At 43.2% G+C, this 14332-nt stretch overlaps 1 protein-coding gene across 1 annotated transcript in view; it reads right to left on the minus strand.

Moving 5' to 3' along the window:
* tspan33b (tetraspanin 33b) overlaps nucleotides 1–6603 on the minus strand; it is an 11830-nt gene extending 5227 nt beyond the window's left edge. Inside the window, exons 1-6 of the mRNA XM_029634645.1 lie at nucleotides 6256–6603; nucleotides 3118–3175; nucleotides 2771–2898; nucleotides 2484–2558; nucleotides 1865–1960; nucleotides 828–956 (exon numbers count right to left, since the gene is read on the minus strand). Of these exons, the coding sequence (XP_029490505.1) occupies nucleotides 828–956; nucleotides 1865–1960; nucleotides 2484–2558; nucleotides 2771–2898; nucleotides 3118–3175; nucleotides 6256–6351 (582 nt within the window). The 5' untranslated portion in view covers nucleotides 6352–6603. The remainder of the gene's footprint in view (nucleotides 1–827; nucleotides 957–1864; nucleotides 1961–2483; nucleotides 2559–2770; nucleotides 2899–3117; nucleotides 3176–6255) is intronic.
* Between the last annotated feature and the right edge of the window lie 7729 nt (nucleotides 6604–14332).

Here is a 14332-nt window from a genome sequence, read left to right on the forward strand (position 1 = left end):
CCTCAGAACAGCCTCAGTCAGGGCATGGACTCTACAAGATGTCGAAAGCGTTCCACATGGATGCTGTCCCATGTTGACTCCAATGCTTCCCACAGTTGTCTGGATGTCCTTTGGGTGGTGGACCATTCTTAATACACACAGGAAACTGTTGAATTTGAAAAACCAAGAACTGTTGCAATTCTTCTCAACTGTCTCAAGGCTTCAAAGTTCTTCTTTAACCTGTCTCCTCCACTTCATCTACACTGATTGGTGTGGATTTAACAAGTGACATCAATAAGGGATCATAGCTTTCACCTGGATTCGCCTGGTCAGTCTGTCATGGAAAGAGCAGGTGTTCTTAATGTTTTATACACTCGGTGTACACTGGAGTTGCTTACCAATACGACATTGAATGTTCCTGAGTGGCTTAGTTACAGTTTTGACTTAAATCGGCTTAAATCTATGGCAAGACTGTCTCACAATGATCAACAACCAATTGGAGAGCGCTTGAAGAATAAAAAAATAAATAATGTGCAAATATTGTACAATCCAGGTGTGCAAAGCTCTTGGAGACTTACTCATAAAGACTCACAGTTGTAACCTCTGCCCAAGGTAATTCTAACGTGTATTGCCTCAGGGTTGTGAATACTTATGTAATGGGATTTCTGTGTTTCAGTTTCAATAAATTGGCAAACATTTCATTATGGGGTATTGTGTGTAGATTATTATTATATATATCTTTTTTAAATTCATTTTGAATTCAGGCTGTGACAACAAAATGTGGAATAAGTAAAGGGGTATGAATACTTTTTGAATGCACTGTATGCATGTTTTGAGCCCCCACCCACCTCTCCTGGTACGGGGGTGCAGCAGGAGTAAGGGACCGCACAGCGCTCAGAGCTGGGGTTCCCCTGGGTGCAGTTGAAGTACAGGTTCCATGACCAGTCAGTGTAGTTGTTCCAACCGCAGCACTTGAACTGAGAGAAGGAGAAATATAAGGAAAAGGGATCATTAGAAACATTGTTTGGTACATTCTCTCACTCTCCACTCCTGGGAGGACCCGCCAGCAGCCGAAGTGTGCCCGTACATGCAGATGGGTGAACCCGCCAGCTGCCGAAGTGTGCCCGTACATGCAGATGGGTGAACCCGCCAGCTGCCGAAGTGTGCCCGTACGTGCAGATGGGTGAACCCGCCAGCTGCCGAAGTGTGCCCGTACGTGCAGATGGGTGAACACGCCAGCAGCCGAAGTGTGCCCGTACGTGCAGATGGGTGAACACGCCAGCAGCCGAAGTGTGCCCGTACGTGCAGATGGGTGAACACGCCAGCAGCCGAAGTGTGCCCGTACGTGCAGATGGGTGAACACGCGAGGGGAGATGCAGAATGAGTTGAACAGCATGTTACTCAGGGGCTTTCATGTGGGAAGCCTGATTGAAGCTGGGGTAACATCACTTTTGATCTGAGGTCACTCTGTGGTGTCCTGGTTAACATGTTAAGTCAACCTCCCCAACGGGAACAGGTCAGTTGCAAAGACTTCAAAATGGCGTTGTGTGTCTGTTGGGACTCGCTGTAATGAACTCAACCCGGGTGTGATGTGGTTTAACTTATTAAGAGAAAATAGCATGTTATGTAAGTGTGGAATGTAGTGGAATAGACTACCTCTCTCTGAATGTAGTGGAATAGATGACCTCTCTGAATGTAGTGGAATAGATGACTCTCTCTGAATGTAGTGGAATAGACTACCTCTCTCTGAATGTAGTGGAATAGACTACCTCTCTCTGAATGTAGTGGAATAGATGACCTCTCTCTGAATGTAGTGGAATAGATGACCTCTCCCTGAATGTAGTGGAATAGACTACCTCTCTCTGAATGTAGTGGAATAGATTACCTCTCTCTGAATGTAGTCCATGAGGTTCTGCAGATCCAGGTCATCCCTGTAGTGCACGATGGCTTTATTCACAAACTTCCCCAGAGCGTCTCGTGTCTGGGGTTACAGAGTAGAAGGAGGACAGGTATGTAAAGTACTATGTTCATGTAAATCGGCTTGTTTGATTATGGGAATGGCCCCTAGGGGATGTTTTGAGAGAGCTTTAAGTATGGGGCCCTGGGGCTGGAATAGATGGCTCCTAATGTGCTATGACGGCTGTAATAACATATGCTTTAGAGTGGTAATACGCCCACGGTCCCCCTGGAGAATCTCCCCCCTACCTCCCTTCCTCTCTGTCTGTCACCCACAGTATGCCTCTAGGCACCTCCCGAATGTCATTAACGGCAAACGTCCTAGAAGAGATCTTGTTGAAATTGAACATTTGGTTCCACTTTGAAGTGACAGAGCGTTTGAATCATTTAGCGGATGGGGAGAGGATGCTGCGAGGGTGGTTAAACTGCCCTGTTTTAGCAGCGACGGGAGTGTAGACACGAAGACAGCACAGAGAGAGAGAGTAGGAACTAGACAGACACCAGGCTGTAGGCGCAGTACCAGACCCCAGGAAGTGTAGAAACAGTACCTGGTCTGAATAGAAGAAGCCCAGGACGGCTATGGCCAGCTGAGTGAGGAAGACCAGAGTCAGACTGAAGGAGAACTGGAGAAGAAGAGACGTTACAGAGATAGTATTCTGTCAGAGGCAGGTAGGTACAGAGTTTCCCATAAGTGCTATTTCCAGTCCTGACCTTTTAACGTTCTCCAATAGAGGGAAAAAGTTGTTGTGCTGAATATCGTTTAGGAGCACCTTCTTCCGACCGTCTTCATATGTATTGTTTAAAGGTGGCTTGAATATGAAAAGCTTGGCCTTACCGTCTTCAGAAGGTGAATGTTTTCTCGCAGGGCTCCGATGCAGCCGCAGAAGGTGATGAAGAACATGACCACGCCCACCACGATCAGGATGACCGCTGGGTCGATCAGGAACGTGTCTCTGACCGTGTCTGCAAGAGAGGAACACCGACAACCGTGTGGTGTGACTCACTAGCACAACCTACTATGAGCTGGGGGGGGATCTTTCTGGGCACCTCTACTGGGGATTCGTTTCATAGTGATATTGGAATGAATGAAAGGCAAACCATGTTATGAAGTTAAGATTGCAGAAAGCATATTTTCAGATACAGATGTATGGCTTGGAATATGCAGAATAAAATGGGTCATACCTGTTGCTTTTTGAACCTTTGCATATACCCCTATAGCAACAATCAGCAAGGAGAAGACCTGAAAGAGGACAATAAATCAGATATGCATATAATCTCCTTAGAATAGTAATAATACAACTTTCTTTAGATCAGGAAACCCTTAACAGTTAATAACTTGGGGCTCTATTCAATCCGCATCACAGACGCTCAGTTTAACAGCGTGATTGAAATTTAAAGGCAATGTTCCCGCTTTAGCGGAGACCGCATTCATGATAAACGCTGCATTTGTCGGCTCAATCCGAAATTACCTTTTACATTTCTATCGTGGAATCCGTTACGCTTCAGCCTGACAGATTGAATAAAGCCCTTAAAATGCTGTTTTTTGTTTTTGCTGCTACGGTTTTCAACCTTGGGGCTTTGGGCTATTCATCAAATCAGTCGAGGCTTGCCTTCAATTTTTCTCCATTTATTTTGGGGGAATTGTCTAGTTCATTTGTCAGCTTTTGCTGTGTGGTTTCTTCTTTGCCAAACTAATCTCAGACAGAAGATTTGATAATTGTTCCAGCTCTTCATTGTATTTCTATTATTTTTTGGCAGACAGACATTTGGCTACCCTATTCTTGGAGCTAGAGTTCTTGGAGCTAGAGTCCTTGGAGCTAGCCCTTGTCAGTAGGTGATGTGTACTCTGTCAAAAAGCAAAAAACTGAGTTCTGTTTTCAAAATCTATTTCCCTACATGATTGTTATACCACCTTGAATGATGATTTGTATGATTTGTCTTTTGTTTACAGACCCCCTGATTGGCTTCCTGATGGCCAATAGTGTGTGGTTCTGATGGAGCTTGTACACCGTAGGATCTCTCTGTGAAATTAATTGCACAAGCTCCTATTTAAAAACATACCAAATTGGTTGTCTCATACTGCTTTGTCTCATTGAAATAAAAAAATGTGTTTTGCAAGAGAGACTTGCATTGACCATTAACAATCATAGACGTCTTTGCTTGATAGATCGTATGGTTTGTTTGTGAGGAGGACACATGAGAGAATTAAAATGGTTTGTTGTGCGCTGTCTTTCAGTCATGGAATCATCAACGTCTGAAAAGAGTTTCTGTCATAACCGCCTTGGTTGGAGAGCAATACCTAGCAACAGTGTACTTTTCCATTTATGACCTCTAGATAATACATCCACACACAACACAGTTTGATTGGAGCTCCAGTGTTTTGAAGATCGTCAAATAAATGAGTACTGTAATTGTAGCTCTTAGGTTGCCTGTGATGCCCTCTTGGCAGGCTGACTGGCTGAAACATGCCTATTGTATAGAATTGGTCTGTGCTGGCCTCCTGGGTGATGCAGCAGTCTAAGACACTGCATCGCAGTGCTAGTGGTGTTACTACAGACCCGGGTTCATTCCATAGGACAGCGCACAATTGGCCCAGCGTCGTCCAGGTTAGGTTTGGTCCGGGGGGACTTTACTTGGCTCATCACGCCCTAGCGACTCCTTGTGGTGGGCCGGGTGCCTGCAGGCTGATCCCCAGTCGCCAGTTGAACGGTGTTTCCTCCGACACATTGGTGCGGCTGGCTTCTGGGTTAAGAGAGCAGGTGTTTAGAAGTCTGGTTAAGCGGTCATGTTTTGGAGGACGCATGACTCCACGTTCGCCTCTCCTGAGCCCGTTGGGGAGTTGCAGGGACGAGACAAGATCGTAATTGGGGAGACAAAATCAAATAAAAAAATGTTGGTCTGTGCTGGGAATAAGGTACACTGGTGAAAGTATTCCAGATATGTTCCCAGGCTTTGAACAGAAACGGTCCTGTATCCTGGGTGGATTGTGTTGGGGCGGCCTGAGCCCCTGACTCAGCTGAGCCAAGCCAGGGGGACGAGACTGGAACAAAAGGCTGTAGCACTGCAGTCCAGGGCCTGTCCAGATAAACACACACAACTAGCCCAGTGATGTTTGGCTGCCACCGGTCTGGACGGTTCAATAACACTCTGCACATCTCTGTTTGCCTAGACATGGATAACAAAGGATTGATAGAGCGGTGATATCACAGGTTGCAATATATTCCCGATGGGATTTGCTCCTGCACAAAGAGCCAATGGAACTTGAATGCGACTCCCATCCTGTGAGTGTCCTCGTCGCTCGTCTATTTTGCCTTTATTTTACTAGGCAAGTCAGTTAAGAACAAATTCTTATTTTCAATGACGGCCTAGGAACAGTGGGTTAACTGCCTGTTCAGGGGCAGAACGACAGATGTGTACCTTGTCAGCTCGGGGATTTGAACTTGCAACCTTTCGATTACTAGTCCAACGCTCTAACCACTAGGCTACCCCGCCGCCCTATAACATAATCTCTGCCCTATCCTCTATCTTATTGTAGCTGTCTGCTCACCCAATGAGATAAAACCCCAGTGTTATCTCTATGGCTTCAACACCATGCACCAGCATCAAGCCCCCTGTCTATCTGCCGCGTGGCCGCACACTCACAATGACGACATGGTCATGTGAGCTTTAGGACAGCCATTCAGCCCCTGTGCTTGGTAGAAGAGATAATCAGTCTATAGGAGACATCTGACAATATGCTATTTAACAAATGGTGGTGTTGAAGACTTACCAGACACACAAGCTCTTCATTGAATAAACACAATACTGGCTAAATAGCTTAGACTGTAGGCTTTAGGTCTACACTACAACAAACGTGTAACTTTTGGTCATGTAAAAGATAACCATTCCTCATCGCATTTAACAATTTAGTGGACATTTTACACCACCCCTAAGACTTTCAGCAGGTTTTGAGGAATAATTAATCGTGCAAAGTTCATGAAGAACCATTGAAATGAGACAGTACATTTCACCTACAACGTGTCAGATTGATATATTGTTGCTGTGAATGTCGACATTTTACAGTTGTGAATCATCTGAACAGGGAGCGTCTGCCAGCTTTTTGCAGCCCAGGAAACCTTTCTGAGTTATATCTCTGCATGTTTAATTCATGAGCGCTTAGCTTGAGAGCGTATTTCTGTTTTAGAAGTGCAGCATTCTGTTGCTCAGTGGTTTGTACACTGCCTACTGTACATTACACACATCCACAGCCAGATCACTGGTACTTAGGGCTTACGTTTGTTACAGTATGTTAGAGGTCTTCAGCCGAGTGGCTCCACTTACCCAGAACAAGAAGCTGAAAAAGAACAGGAAGTACCTTATCCAAGGGTTGATGAAGGAAAAAGTCTCAGCTCGGTTAAGATTCAATTTCCTATCCATTTTTGTTCTCTTCTATGCTCCACAAAATGTAAATATAGCCAGAAAACTTAAGTCTTCCTTGGGAAAGAGGTCTTCTGACCTCAATGGCACGTCCCAGTTAAATAAAAGTTGATAAATGAAATAAAAACCTCCAAAAACAAACACAGAAATGCCTAGTCCAAACCCAGAGATATTTGACCACCATACGAATCAGCCCCCTGTGTAAAGTTTGCAGTGGCTGCTGCTAAAAAGGGGGGCTAGCAGCTGTGACGCTGCCCTGCCATGGCTGGTAAGCACCAGAACTGTCCTGCAAGCCCAGGAATCAGGTTACACAAAATATCTGTGGCCTCAGTGCTGCTGAATGGCCCATTGGCCCAGGAGCTTTAATGTATTGTCAGCCTGTCTGTCACTGAGGCTGCCCGTCACTCTCAATAAACAACCTGGTCTTTAAAAAAAATATATATAGATATCTAAATGGGTCCTAAAATACTAAATCAAATAGCTAAATGATCCATAGCATGACCATCTTGATTCATAGCATGACCAGGCTGCAGTAAAGGACTACAGTGTAGCCTTATGAGTAGCCTACAACCAGAGAAACATCTAGTCAAACCAAGTCCCTGTGATCAATATTCATATGTGGGTATATATACACTGCTCAAAAAAAATAAAGGGGACACTTAAACAACACAATGTAACTCCAAGTCAATCACACTTCTGTGAAATCAAACTGTCCACTTAGGAAGCAAGACTGATTGACAATAAATTTCACATGCTGTTGTGCAAATGGAATAGACAACAGGTGGAAATTATAGGCAGTTAGCAAGACACCCCCAATAAAGGAGTGGTTCTGCAGGTGGGGACCACAGACCACTTCTCAGTTCCTATGCTTCCTGGCTGATGTTTTGGTCACTTTTGAATGCTGGCGGTGCTTTCACTCTAGTGGTAGCATGAGACGGAGTCTACAACCCACACAAGTGGCTCAGGTAGTGCAGCTCATCCAGGATGGCACATCAATGCGAGCTGTGGCACAAAGGTTTGCTGTGTCTGTCAGCCTAGTGTCCAGAGCATGGTGGCGCTACCAGGAGACAGGCCAGTACATCAGGAGACGTGGAGGAGGCCGTAGGAAGGCAACAACCCAGCAGCAGGACCGCTACCTCTGCCTTTGTGCAAGGAGGAGCAGGAGGAGCACTGCTAGAGCCCTGCAAAATTACCTCCAGCAGGCCACAAATGTGCATGTGTCTGCTCAAACGGTCAGAAACAGACTCCATGAGGGTGGTATGAGGGCCCGACGTCCACAGGTGGGGTTTGTGCTCACAGCCCAACACCGTGCAGGACGTTTGGCATTTGCCAGAGAACACCAAGATTGGCAAATTCGCCACTGGCGCCCTGTGCTCTTCACAGATGAAAGCAAGTTCACACTGAGCACGTGACAGACGTGACAGAGTCTGGAGACGCCGTGGAGAACGTTCTGCTGCCTGCAACATCCTCCAGCATGGTTTGGCGGTGGGTCAGTCATGGTGTGGGGTGGCATTTCTTTTTTTTTGGGGGGGGGGGCGCACAGCCCTCCATGTGCTCGCCAGAGGTAGCCTGACTGCCATTAGGTACCGAGATGAGATCCTCAGACCCTTTGTGAGACCATATGCTGGTGCGGTTGGCCCTGGGTTCCTCCTAATGCAAGACAATGCTAGACCTCATGTGGCTGGAGTGTGTCAGCAGTTCCTGCAAGAGGAAGGCATTGATGCTATGGACTGGCCCGCCCATTTCCCAGACCTGAATCCAATTGAGCACATCTGGGACATCGTGTCTCGCTCCATCCACCAACTCCACGTTGCACCACAGACTGTCCAGGAGTTGGTGGATGCTTTAGTCCAGGTCTGGGAGGAGATCCCTCAGGAGACCATCCGCCACCTCATCAGGAGCATGCCCAGGCGTTGTAGGGAGGTCATACAGGCATGCGGAGGCCACACACACTACTGAGCCTCATTTTGACTTGTTTTAAGGACATTACATCAAAGTTGGATCAGCCTGTAGTGTGGTTTTCCACTTTAATTTTGAGTGTGACTCCAAATCCAGACCTCCATGGGTTGATAAATTTGATTTCCATTGATCATTTTTGTGTGATTCTGTTGTCAGCACATTCAACTATGTAAAGAAACAAGTATTTAATAAGAATATTTCATTCATTCAGATCTAGGATGTGTTATTTTAGTGTTCCCTTTATTTTCTTGAGCAGTGTATATACAGTACATATAGGTTGTCTAGGCCCTAGGGGCTGGACATTGTGAATTGACAGTGTGGCCGGAATCTAAAGCAATTGCTTTTTTAGTCTTCAGCGTTTTACCGTAAATGCGATCTCTGTGAATGTCAGGGAAATTGCCTTTAAAAGGCACATTAATGGTATTGCAATGCGCTTGACGACAAAGGGCCTCTGATGGAATCCTGGCCAAAGTTTTACAACACCAGAGCATTCTCTGTAGGCTATCACATTTTCTGATTTCTTAGTATGGGCCTACCCAATGAAAGTGGCTTTCAACAATGTGGAAATGTAAATTTGACCTATAAAAAAAGCATCCTCATGTCCTGCTCTCTCTCCCTGTAGACATAAATTAACACCTGCTGTCGGGGTGTTGTGGTCCCCTTGAACCCCATTGTGTGATTCCCTCTGTGCTGGTTATTGGATCTTGCCCTGGATGCTCTTAGTCTCATCCTGACTGGTTGACAGGTGACCCTGTCTGAGACGACAGGAGAAGGTAGTGAGGTCATCAAGCAGTTCACACTCAGGCAACTGGACCAATTTTGATTGTTCCCACATTGTAGCTGTTGCATCTACATATGGTAGTAAAATGTCTCTTATAAGTCCACTGTGTCCACATTGGCTGAATCCTCAGTCACGCCCTTCCCCTCAGCCCTCCATTTGCACGTTCACAATAATTTGGAAAAGAATAATGGTCAAATGCTGCACAATCCAGGTGTTGAAAGCTCTTAGAGACTTAACCAGAAAGACCCACAGCTATAAGAGCTGCCAAAAGTGCTTCTACAAAGTATTGACTCGTGTGTGTGAATACTTATGTTAATGAGATATTTCTGTATTTAATTTTCAATAAATGTACAAACATTTCTAAAAACACCTTTTCACTGAGGGACCTTACAGATAATTGTATGTGTGGGGTACAGAGATGAGCTAGTCATTCAAAAATCATGTTAAACACCATTATTAAAGACACTTATGTGACTTGTTAACCTCTCTGAACCACCCATCCGGATCCGGTGTAATTGTCATCAGCAACGCTGAATAGCATAGTGCCACAGTCAAATAATATTATTAGAAAATATTCATATTCATGAAATCACAAGTGCAATATTGCAAAACACAGCTTAGCCTTTTGTTAATCAACCTGTCGTCTCAGATTTTGAAATGATGCTTTACAGCGAAAGCAATACAAGCGTTTGTGTTAGTTTATCGATCGCTCAACAAAACAATAAGTACACTTAGCATCAGGTTACTTGGTCACGAAAATCAGAAAAGCAATCAAATTAATCGTTTACCTTTGATGATCTTCGGATGTTTTCACTCACGAGACTCCCAGTTAGACAACTAATGTTCCATAAAGATATTTTTTATATCCAAATACCTCCATTAGTTTGGTGCGTTATGCCCAGGAATCCACCGGAAAGAGCGGTCACGACAACTTAGACAAAAATTCAAAATTATATCCATAATGTCCACAGAAAAATGTCAAACGTTTTTTATAATCAATCCCCAGGGTGTTTTTCAAATATCTATTCGATAATATATCAACCGGGACAGTTGGCTTTTCACTAGGACCGGGAGTAACAATGGCCACCTTTCTCTTTAGTTTAAATCTATTTGGCTAAGGTGTTTGTAAACTTCCGACTTCAACTGTATCTCAGATTGGCCAATAAAAAGAAAAGATTAAGATGGGCAAACCAACCACAGACACTGGACAGAAGAACTCTGCTTAGAAGGCCAACATCCCGGAGTTGCCTCTTCACTGTTGATGTTGAGACTGGTGTTTTGCGGGTACTCTTTAATGAAGTTGCCAGACTTGTGAGGCATCTGTTTCTCAAACTAGACACTCTAATGTACAGTCGTGGCCAAAAGTTTTGAGAATGACACAAATATTAATTTTCACAAAGTTTGCTGCTGTGTGACAAGATAGGGTTGATATACAGAAAATAGCCCTATTTGGTAAAAGACCAAGTCCATATTATGGAAAGAACAGCTCATATAAGAACTTTGAAAGTTTCTTCAAGTGCAGTCGCAAAAACCATCAAGCGCTATGATGAAACTAAACTGGCTCTCATGAGGACGCCACCGGCTGCAGAGGATATGTTCATTAGAGTTACCAGCCTCAGAATCGGCAATTAACTGCACCTCAGATTGAACCTTACAGAGTTCAAGTAACAGATATCTCAACATGAACTGTTCAGAGGAGACTGTGTGAATCAGGCCTTTGTGGTCGAATGCTGCAAAGAAACCACTACTAAAGGACACCAATAATAAGAAAAGACTTGCTTTGGCCAAAAAAACGAGCAATTGACATTAGACCGGTGGAAATCTGACCATTGGTCTGATGAGTCCAAATCTGAGATTTTTTGGTTCAAACTGCCTTGTCTTTGTGAGACGCAGAGTGGGTGAACGGATGAATTCCAAATGTGTAGTTCCCACCGTGAAGCATGGAGGAGGTGTGATGTTGTGAGTTTTTTTTGCTGGTGACACTGTCTGTGATTTATTTAGAATTCAAGGTACACTTAACCAGCATGGCTACCACAGCATTCTGCAGTGATACGCAATCCCATCTGGTTTGCACTTAGTGGAACTATCATTTGTTTTTCAATGGGAAAATAACCCAAAACGTACCTCCAGGCTGTGTAAAAGACTATTTGACCAAGAAGGAGAGTGATGGAGTGCTGCATCAGATGACCTGGCTTCCACAATTACCCGACCTCAACCCAATTGGGATGGTTTGGGATTGTGTACTGTGTAAGTATGTTTTTTTTTTTAAGAAGAAATCAAATAATGTATTTTGGAAAATCAAACAGAATATCCCCAATCACCACTAATCACTTTATTTCAGTACATATTACTAATACAAAATGTTCTGTACAAAGGCTAAAATAGGTCTTTTTTTGCATAGAAGGATCAGTGAGATTAAAGAAAGCCAGAATGGAATGGCACAGTAAACTCTACTCATTACCAAACAGGAAGGAGAGAAGGAGAACAGATAGGCTAAGGCCTAGATTCAATCTGTAGCGATAATGATCCGTGCTCTCCCGAGATTAAAATGGTAAGGTCATTTCCTATTGAGCCGACATATGCTGCGTTTACTGTGACGTGGGAGCATTGCCTTTAGATTTGAACCGCGCTGTAGTGTGGATCTTCAGTGCTATGGATTGAATCTACGCCTAACTCAGGGGGTAAAGCTCAGTAGAAAAATACTCTTGTGCTCACATCAAACAGTAAAAATACTAGATAAAATTGCCAATTTTATAGGACACATCTGTAGAAACCAACTCGAAGAAAATCAGAGCCATAGATATAGTGAGATACAGTATATAGAGATATCTATATATGGCTCAGACTTATTATACTGCTCAATTTATACACTCCCCCCCCAATCCCCCCTTCACCAATACACATGTAAATATTGGACTATAAATTGTGCCTTCCTGTATTATACTTATGCTAAAATGTTTATTCTATTCTGCTGTAATTTATTTTATGTTCATATTCATATCTTTTATTATTTCTTATTGTTGCATTGTTGAGAAGGAACCTGCAAGTAAGCATTTCACTGGACAATGTATACCAAGCGCATCCCGTACATACCACTAATGCACCTTAAAACCTGACGACTGTGTCATTTGAGTTTCTATTGTGGTTAGTTCATCACACTGTCTGCAGTAGGTTTCATTATCTTTAAATGAGCACACATTATAAGGGACGATGCGGTTCACGGTTTCCCCCTTGATGTAGCCTAACTTCTGACAGCTCACTCACTGATTCAGTCTGTTCAATATACCACAATATTAGAAATGATTCCGAATCAAACCGTACTTTTAAAAACTATACTTAGCGGTGCCAAGAAAAAAGCAACACAATGACGTCAGTCTTCAAACATGAAAGGCAAATGAGCGTACAGGGTATAGTGGGATTTTGCGACACACTTTCCTTTATTTAAAAAATATTAGGATTTAAAGAATGAAATGTAGTGCACCACCTAATATAGATATTCAGAGTTATTTTACATGTAGCAACAAAACAAAAAAAATCCACAGGACAAGGCTGACAGATAGCAGATAATACTGCGGTTTGTCATGACACTACATCAAACACACCATTCAAGAGCTTACATTTCAGAACAGCTCAGATAGTCAGCTTTAGTTGTGAGGGATTAGTGATGAGATTATAAAAATATGTCAAAGGTGGTAGAAATGAGCTGCTTCCATAGCAGACAAAACCCCCAATAACCATTCTTCCCTTTCCATCTACAGTCTGTGGCAGAGTTTCCATGTGAAGAGAGGGAAAAAAATACTTAATGCTCATTCCAAATCCACGAATGAAATGTATCCTATTTCTCACTACAAGCTGCAATACTGTAACTTAAACTAGCAATACAGTACTAACCCCCCCCCAAAAACACATTTACATTTTCTTTTACAATGCTCCTGAATTAAAAAGTACAAATGCAAACAATCTATCAAACAAATAAAAGATGAACAACATGAATTAATGGGTAGGAAATGAGTTAACGCCCGTACAGCTAAGAAAATGACGTCCAAAAATAAACAGTTCAGAGAGAGCGTGGATGTTCATAACATCTTCTGTCAATATCATGGGCATTAGGTTAATGGGGTCCTTCCTATTGCAGAGGTGCAACAAGAACAGTTGATCAGTTACTCCCAGGACTAGAATAACAGTAATGCAGTAAGAAGAATTAGATAATAGAATAGCACATCCTAATGTACACAAAATGGATGACATTTGTAAGGTCATTTCAGATTGAGCCGACATATGTGAATGCGGGAATATTGACTTTAAATTTAAATCGACCGAAAACTCTTGATTTTCTGCAATACTTTTACGATGCGGTTTGGATCCAGCTCTCCGTATAGAGAAAACAAAAAAGCAAACATGCAGTATGTATTGACCCTCCTACTCAGACGGCATGTTCCTCCCTCAAAACGGGACTGGAATAAATGCCTGCGGCGAAGTCAAGACAGGAAGGTGGTTTAGTTGCACCCTAAAAAGGAATAACGTTACGTTCCTGTTTGTCTTCAATTCCCCCGTCTAACTATCTGTCTATAATCCCAAGGATATAATCCTAATGTTCTCCAGATGACTGACAGTGAGCTTCTGACACAACAAAGCCAAGTAGAACACAGTAAAAGAGCAGATCGTATGAAAACAAGAGACAAAAACAGCTCATGTACAACGACACAACATCATAAAACACTAGTGTTAAAGTGATAGACTTCTTCTCCTCTATGAACATGAACAAACAACATATGTTTGATAAAACACTGAAAAACCACGTGACGGTGGGAGAATGCGGAAGCAAAGACTTGAATGGATTCCTTTCCGAAGAACAGAAAAATGTCAAATGGTAGAAAACCGCCATTTCAGAGATGGCAGTGACAGTTACACGTTACGTGAATGACAAAGGGGGAAACTGTTTGGGATTTTGAAATGATTCTTGAACGAAGTCTGACATATGGACTGTGTAAAGCCGGTTTTGTATCAGGATTTTATCATGTATATCTATCTTCATGCTGGAGTGGCTATTCTGCATTTCATTCAACATCTAACCCTTCCACCCCAAATCACTTCACACAATGTCGCAATGTCAGACTTTCACAATACAATAATGATCACAGATCTGATCAGCTGAGATCAATGTGCTCTTTAGTCTATGATTATCAGATGCAGTATTACTTCTGGGAGCAAGCAAAGTGGCAGAGGGCACACGGATGTAGG

Source organism: Oncorhynchus nerka, linkage group LG25, assembly GCF_034236695.1.
Source record: "Oncorhynchus nerka isolate Pitt River linkage group LG25, Oner_Uvic_2.0, whole genome shotgun sequence".
Taxonomy (NCBI): Eukaryota; Metazoa; Chordata; class Actinopteri; order Salmoniformes; family Salmonidae; genus Oncorhynchus; species Oncorhynchus nerka.